Below are 8,119 nucleotides of genomic sequence, written 5' to 3'. Positions count from 1 at the left end.
GGCGCGGCCGAGCCATGGCGGACGAGGGCCCGCGGAAGGGCAGCGTCTCGGCGCTCGTGGGCCGCACCAACGGCCTCACCAAGCCCGCAGCGCTGGCGGGCGGCTCGGCCAAGCCGGGGGGCGCGGGCGGCTCCAGGAAGCTGGTCATCAAGAACTTCCGAGGTGGGGCGCGGGTGCAGGGGCGCGTGGGCCTGGCCTCCGAGTCCCCGGCCTCTCGGCCCTCCATTCCCGGCCTCCCCAAGTCCCCGCCTCCCAGGTTCTCGAGACCCGACCTCCCTAGTCCCGGCCTCCGGGTCCCCTGCCGCGCGCAGGCCCAGTCTCCCTCCCCGCGGTTCCCGGTGCCCGGCCGTCCCGTCCCCGCGGCCGCTGACCCTCTGTCCCCACAGACAGGCCTCGGCTGCCGGACAACTACACGCAGGACACGTGGCAGAAGCTGCACGAGGCGGTGCGGGCCATCCAGGGCAGCAAGTCCATCAGGTACAACTTGGAAGAGCTGTACCAGGTGAGCCCGCGGGTGTCCCGCAGTCACGCGAGAGAGCCGGGGCCCAACGGCCTGCGCCCGCGCCGCCGGTCGCCGCCGGGATTCGTCGCGGGCGCGGACCTCGGCTGCTCGCCACACTAGGGCTTCACCAGTTCCCGGGGCGTTTTTCGGCCTCTTTGTTGTGCTTTACTTGTTGCAGGATGCAGTTGTGATGAATTGTTGCGGGTGGGTTGCAGGTTCTGTTGCACTTTGGCTGAGAGTAGTGACACACTGTTTCTAAAGTAAGGGGGGAATGGCCAGAAGTACACTTAGCTGCTTGGATATTTTCGAAGCACGTTTTTGGGGTCGTTTTATAAAGTGATACTCTATTAAGTATTCTAATTTTATATTTTAAGTGACATAAGCACAGTTATTTCTACCTGAAGTCTTGAATTCAAATTTTTCTCCTGTTGCACAAATGGGCACATGATAAAAATTATAGAAAGTACAAAAAAGGAGATTTTATTCACCTATATGTTTACCACCAAAGAAACTACTACAGCTTGAGCACCTCTAATCTAAAACTCTCCAAAATTCAAAATGTTTTATGTGGGGGCCGGGGAGATGGCTCAGTGGAATAAGCACTTCCCTGGCAAGCACAAGGGCCTGAGTTCAATCCCCGGTTCCACCAAAAAAAAAAAAAAAAGTTTTATATGTCAACATGATGACCTGATTTGGAGAGTTCCAGACCTGACCTCATGACGTGTTGCAGTCAAAACGGGGGTGGTATGTGAATGAGGAGTATCTGAAACATAATTTCATGTTTAAACTTGGACCCTGTCCCCAGAGTATCTTGTTAGATGTATGCAAATGTCACAAAACCAGAAATCCAAAACACTTGTGGCCCCATACTGAAGTTTGGTGCACATATATCTGTTCAAGTGTTTGAGTTGATTGTGTTTTTTAAATCAGCTTTATAAGGTGTTATTTACATTTAACGTGAAGGATACCTACTAGTTTTGAACAGACATGGCCAGCCATCTCTAGCACCATCACCAGGATGTAGAGTACTTCCATTACCTGAATACTTCCCTGGCCTCCTGGGCAGTCAGTCCTCTTCCCACTCCCACTCCTGACAGTGTGTCATTTATTTTCAGGCACTATTTTGCTGTTTCTGGTCATCTAAGTAACTAGTGCTATTTGTGGTCATCAAAAGGCATGACCTTTTGCTCTCTTTTATCTGACTTTCAAGAGTTCTTTTGAGATTCAAACTGGGATCAAAATTGGTTCTTTTTGTTAGTGAGCAGTGTGGCTGTACCAAAATTGGCTTTTTTTCCCCTTTCATCTGTGAGCATTTTGGTATCTAGCTTTTGGTTGTTAGAGCAAAGCTGCTGTGGACATTCTTAGGTAAGTCATTATGTGGACATCCATTTGTATTCTTCTCAGGAAAATGTGTAGATGTTATCAGGGGCACACGTAAGGGTATTTTGAGCTTCATGAAGTCTCCACTTTCCAAAGTGACCACAGCTCTTTTATCTCCACTAGCAGTGTATTGAGTTTAAGTTGCCCCACATCCTTGTCAGCATCTGGTTCTAGTAGTCTGTAGTTTTAGCTGTTCCCATAGAGGTCCAGCTTGACTCTGCATTTTGCGACTAGTCCTGAGCATCTTTTCATGGGTGTAGTTGCCATTCTGTGCATCTTTGGTGAAATAACCTATTGAAATTTTTGCTCATCTTTTTTATCTGATTATTTTATTAATAAGTATCTTGAGTTTCATGTGTAATCTGGGTACAAGCCCTGTGTCAGCCTTGCATATACCTTCTCCTGGTCTGCAGTTTGTACCTTGATTCCCTTGTGATTTTTAAAGAGCAGTAGTTGTAAGTTTGTTTTTTGGCTTTTTAAAGTTTTTATTTAGTTGTAAGTTTTGAAGTCCAGCATATCAATTGTTCCTCTATGGGTTGTACTTTTAGTATATAAGAAATCTTTGCCCTAATTTAAGATCACAACGATTTTCTCTTCTGTTTACTTGCAGATACTTTAGAGATATAGGTTTTGACCTATGTTGAGAAAATTTTGTGTTTATCATGATACATAAACCTGCATGCGATTTTTGTCTGTAAATGTCCAGTTCTGATGTCATTTTTTGAGTGCCTTTTTCTCACTGAGCTGCCTTTGCTTCTTTGACATCAGCTTCTCATCTAGGAGGGGTTTAACAAGAGCATGACAGCCCTGTGACATAGCCCTTTTCAAAGTCATTTTGACTGTTCTTGGTCCTTTGTATGAATTTGTGTGTGTATTTAGTACAGTGTCTCACTACACGGCTCGGACTTGTAGTGATGGTTTCAGCCTCCCAAGTGCTGGGATTACAGGCACGCACCACCACACCCAGTCTCAATTGCCATCTCAGTGTGCCCCAGGGGCGGGTCTGGCACAGAAGGCCAGGAATCTGGCCCCTGCCTCTGCCTAAGTAGACACTTTAATTGGCTGAGCTATCTGCCTGGCCCTACATACGAATTTTAGAACCTGTCAATTTCTACCAAAAAGCTTGCTGGAATATGACTAATATATGGAACCTATAGACCAGGGCAGAGAATTGACATAGCATCAATTTTGAGCTGACCAAGCAGTGAGAGTGATAGTTGCATGTTCAGGTCTTTGTTTTTTCTCTTGGCAATGTTTTCTAGCTTCAGTGTACAGATCTTGAAATCTTTTGTGAAATTTGTCTCAGAGGTGTGTGTGTGTGTGTGTGTGTGTGTGTGTGTGACTGAGGACTGAACCCAGAGCCTTCACACAGAGATATATCCCAGCATCTCTGAGTTGCAAAATTGCTCAACCTAGGCTAGAATTTATAGTCCTCCTGCCTTAGCCTCCCAGATGCTGGGATTTAGACATGTGCTTCTGTACCCAGCTTATTTTATATTCTTGATGTTTTATACATTATCCTGTAAATTTTGGTTCCTGCTTCTCACTTTTACAGAGAAATGACCTTTAATTTCGTATGTGGAGCTTATATCTGGTTGTCTTGCTGCCTTCTCTTGCAGATGTTCTGTATATTCTGTCAGAAGTTCTTTGTAGACAGACGGGCCACCTGTGTCTGTGAGCAGAGGCTGGTTTGCTTTCCCTGTCTAACCTGCACGCCTGTTGTTTGCTGGTTAGCACCTCCCAGGTAGTGTGAGCCACCGGGCTTCACTTGTGGGAGGTTTACAGTGCATTGTGAGTGTCCTGCGCCCACGTGGGCTTTCTGGCCTGTTTTGAGACGGTCTCACTGTGCAGCCCAGGTTGGCCTCAAACGCACAATGATTGTCCTTCCTCAGCCTCCCGAGTGAGTGCTGGGGTTGCGGGCATGTCCCCCAAGCCCACCAGTGGCCATCGTTTTGTTGTTCTGGTCTCTGACTTTGAGTCAGTCCAGTGCTGGTTTGGGCTGATTGGTTCTTCTCCTGGGTCAGGGTTTGTTTTCCTGCTCCTTTGCTGTCTGGTGCTCTTTGCTGATTCCAGCTGTAGATTTTACACGGTGTGCTAGTGCTGTTGTGTTCCTAGAAGCATTCCTGATCTTTGTTTCAGGCAGTTAAGGTACTTGGAACTGGTTTGATTTGGTTGAGTCTTGCCCTTCGGGTTTACTGGGCTGGCCCGGAGCGCTCCCACAGCTGAGGCTGACTGTCCCCGCTGCTGGTGTGGGCCTCCCTCATGCTGCGCCGTGGCTGTCTGGCCCTGTGTGTGCTCCAGACACCGGCACCGCTGGCCTCCTGGATCGCCTTTGCGTCGGCTCCAAGAAGTTTCCTCACCGCACGCCCAACTTGGGTGGTACTGCCGGGTGCCTGGGCCTGCATGCTGTGGCCATACTTGCAGAGTGTGCTTCAGGCCCTGGAGATCTCCTACCCTTATGCAGGTTCTCTGAGCCCTTACCCTGAGGGCTTCCTCAGGCCCTGCCTACAACTTGGAAACTGCCCCGTGGAAAGCAGAGGGCAGGGCTGTGTCTGACCTCAGGGACCTCTGTCCTCCAGAGTCCTAGAGCCTGCTGCTTTGGATATTTAGTCTGATTTTTGTTCTTTTCGAGCAGAAATGTGAATCCAGTTGCTTTACTGCATCCTGACCAGAAGCAAAAGTCCCACCTACTACTTGAGCAATCAGACTTTTGACCTAGTAAAATAGTGTCCTATAGTTGAGGCCTGCCTTTCTACTTCCTGGGAATACAGGCCATCTGATATTAGCTGGCCATCACTTTCTCCTAAAATAGTGAGAGTGCTTAGCCACGCTACATGTGCATCTTCAAAACTGGTCCCTGTGTGTATCTTGGATGATACCGTCAGGTGTCTGGGGGCTCTGGGCTGAAACTTGGGGGTGTAGGGTCTCTACCGGATTGAACTTCATGTCCTGGGGACTACTAGTCCGCTGGGCTTCTGTGGGGACCTGTGGCTGCACTTAGTAGCTGTCCCCATACCTCTGTAGAGGCACTAGTGGACACAGGCAAACATGCAGGTGTTGGTCTCAGCAAGAGTCCTGCTTGGTGCTGTAGGAGGGAATCCCGGCTGGCCAAGTAGTGGCCTTGTGTGGGAGAACTTGTGGGGAGGATTTGGTGGTGTTGGGGGAGATCGCTGGCGTAAACTCTGGAACCTGTTAGGTAAGGCCCCGCCTCAGACAGAGATTTTCCTCTGTGTTTTGTAGCTTTTGGATCACAGTGTGGGTGAGAACTTCTCACTTGTGCCTCTACCCTCGCTCTCCTCCAAGGGGCACAGAGGACACACTGAAGGTGGGAACTTCAGCCCAGTGCAAGCCTCTGTGTGAGCCCATTGGGCACAGTGTTGGTGTCTCAAATCCACAAGTCCTGGTCCTCCTATCAGCACGCTGGGACAGCAGTGCACTGAAGCACTGTTTGTTTGCAGGAGCTGTCAGAGGAAGGCTGAGGGGGTTCCAGAGGAAAGCAGAGCCCTCAGAAAAGACTGGCTGTGGCTGTGGCTGTGGCTGTGGCTGTGGCTGTGGCTGAGGCTGAGGCTGAGGCTGAGGCTGAGGCTGAGGAAAACCCAGCCAGCTGTCTGGAACCAAATGGTGCCTGTTAGTGGCTCTCCCAGAGGGAGGTCAGGAATAGCAGTAGGTGTTGAACATGTTGACAGGGCTACTAAGACTGCATGGGAGGGGCTGGGGAGATTGCTCAGTAGAATAAGTAATTGCCTGGCAAGCGCAAGGGCCTGAGTTCCAGAAGAAAAGAAGACGGCAGTGGGAGAGCCTGGAAAATGTTGGGCACTTTACTTGATGGGCCACCCCACTAATCAGGAGTGAATTGAGCACCTAGGTGGACCACAACTAAGGACATGCCTGCCGTCTCCCGTGCCGTGAGCCCAGTGGCCTCCTCTCTGTGACCAATCTTGTGTACAGGGTCCTCCTGCCCCCACTGGGAGGTGGAGGTGCCATGCTGGTAAACGCAGGGATAGATGCCGTTCTGCCAGGAGCATCCCCTGAGCTTCCTCTCATCCAGGTTGAATTTTTGTGCCACCATTTACCTACTTCCTCCTGCCAGGAGCCAGGGTCCATTACTGTTGGTGCCCTGGCCCTGTGGGGCCACAGCAAGTCCTATGCCAGGCCTGTTCCAACCTGGCAAGTGTCTGGCCAGAGAAGCCTCATTCTGCTTCCTGTTTGCGTGCTATGCTGTGAGCAGTGGGTTGGTCTACCTCCCCACCCCACTAATGAATGTGTCTTTTCCTGTTGTGGTTCACCAGGCCTCGTGGCCAGGGCATCTGTGGTATCCTCCTGATGACTTGGGGTATTAGGTGTGGGAGCTGTCATCACCTCCCCGCTGCGTATACTAGTGACTGTTACAGCACCAGCCCGCTTTCCCAGTCTTCAGTCTGCGGTCATGTCCTCTCTCTGGACCTTGTCTTCAGCCCCGAGTCTCATGCTCCTGGACAGCTCCACCCCACAGCGTCCTCCTGTCCACTCCCCCTGGGTCCACTGGGGTCTGCACTGCTGAGACCCTGACATTGTGGCCTGCTGTGTCCTGCTAGGAGGAGAGGCTGTGTAGGGCCACGTGAGCGAGGGCTCTCCACGTGCTGCTGCTGTCTCGCCTCTGTTGCTGGCACTGACTTAACTGCACAGTACCTGGCTAAGCAGACCTTCCATGTGTCAGGAGAAGGTGTTAGAGACTTAACATGTGTGTTAGGCAGGTTGTGTGTTATTGCTCTTCCTGCATAGCACGTTGGCCCCAGATCCCTGCCAGCAAGGAGTGGGGTAGACCAAGGCCCGTCCTCTGGTGGTGAGGTGCTTGTCACAGGAAGACAGAGTGCCCTGCACTCAGAGGTCCCTGAGTGCCAAGGACAAAGTGTACATCTCGCTGCTGTGAAGAGCAAGCACGTGCCTAGCAGTGGGCTTAGACTCACCCATGGCTGGGTCTGCCTGTGGAAGGCAGTCTCCCTGTGTCACTTGTATGATGGTTGTGCACCAGGAAGTTTGTCTTGTTTTTGCCAAGGAAAATACCTGTTTTCATATATCGGGTGAAAACTTCCTCTGTAACAGTTGGGTGGCCAGGGTTGACTGGCAACCACTGGGAGAGAGCTTTGCTATGAGCTGGTCTGTGTCTCGGGAGAGAAGCAATGGCTGGCAGGTCTGGGCGGCAAGGCTGACGGGTGCAAGGTGTGGGGGAGCTGGAGAATGCACGTGTGGGTGCAGACAGGGACCCTCTTTTCTGTCCTAAGACAAGGTATGGGTGAGAGTGTGTGCTTTGTTACACTGAACCGCCAGAAAACAGATCGTAGTGTTTATTGTTATTTAGCCTTTTTTGATCCTGGTAGATGATCCACATATTTTACAGTATTAAGTGAGCATCAGCGTACTCAATATAGGTTGTTAGGGTTTGTAGCAGTTCTACTGGTGAGCGCTGGGATCGCTAGTCCTGAACACCGCTATGGTGAGTGCCTGTAGAACGAGCGTATCCTGCAGGAGTTCTGTATTGTTTTCTAGCGTGTATCTGTTCTGTGTCCTACACAGAACTGTCCCCACAGTTTTTTTCAGACGATGGTCTTTATCAGCGCTTATATGCAATAAATATGTCCGCATTTCTTGTGGGGAGCTGGTCTATGTGCAGAACACGTTGTAATTCCTTTTCCATCTCCTTTCCTCCCTTCCCTCCCTTCCTTCTGTCTCTTGGTCCCCTCCCTTTTGAGGAAGATCCAGCTCCCTACTTGTTGTTATCTATCTTATCTCGGGTTTCTCATATAAGAAGACTCATGATATTTAACCTCATTTGCCTGATTTACATCATTCGACATTCTCGGTGTTGTGGTCTTGGTGGTCTCAGTGCATCCATTTTCCTACAAGTCACTTGCTTGTGGGTTTTTGTTTGTTTGTTTGTTTTGAGGGAGTAGTATTCCTTTGTATGTAAATGTATTTTATCAGTTTGTCTGTTGGTGGACATCCGGGCTGCTTCCAAGTTTCAGCTGTTAGGAGCTATGTTGCTGTAACATGGGTAGGTACATGTCACTGGAATGCAGTATTTTTAACTCTTTGGGAAGATGGCTAACAAGGAAATGGCTGAGTTGGAGGGAATTTCTTTTTAGTTTTTCAGGGACTGCACACTGACTTACATAGTAGTTGTAGCAGTTTACACTCCCACCAACAATGTGAAGAGTTCCCTTAGCCTCATAGCCCCACCAGCATTTGTTATTGTTTGAT

The 8,119-nt window shown here is 49.9% G+C and overlaps 1 protein-coding gene across 1 annotated transcript in view; it reads left to right on the top strand.

Annotated features, from left to right (window-relative positions):
- The first annotated feature begins 6 nt into the window (after window positions 1–6).
- Cul4a (cullin 4A) overlaps window positions 7–8,119 on the top strand; it is a 38,750-nt gene continuing 30,637 nt past the window's right edge. The window contains exons 1-2 of the mRNA XM_004631160.2: window positions 7–162; window positions 387–502. Of these exons, the coding sequence (XP_004631217.1) occupies window positions 15–162; window positions 387–502 (264 nt within the window). The 5' untranslated portion in view covers window positions 7–14. The remainder of the gene's footprint in view (window positions 163–386; window positions 503–8,119) is intronic.

Source organism: Octodon degus, unplaced genomic scaffold (genome assembly GCF_000260255.1).
Source record: "Octodon degus isolate 3935 unplaced genomic scaffold, OctDeg1.0 scaffold00039, whole genome shotgun sequence".
Classification (NCBI taxonomy): Eukaryota; Metazoa; Chordata; class Mammalia; order Rodentia; family Octodontidae; genus Octodon; species Octodon degus.
Note: the sequence above shows the minus strand (reverse complement) of the source record. Positions and strands in the feature narration are given on the sequence as shown.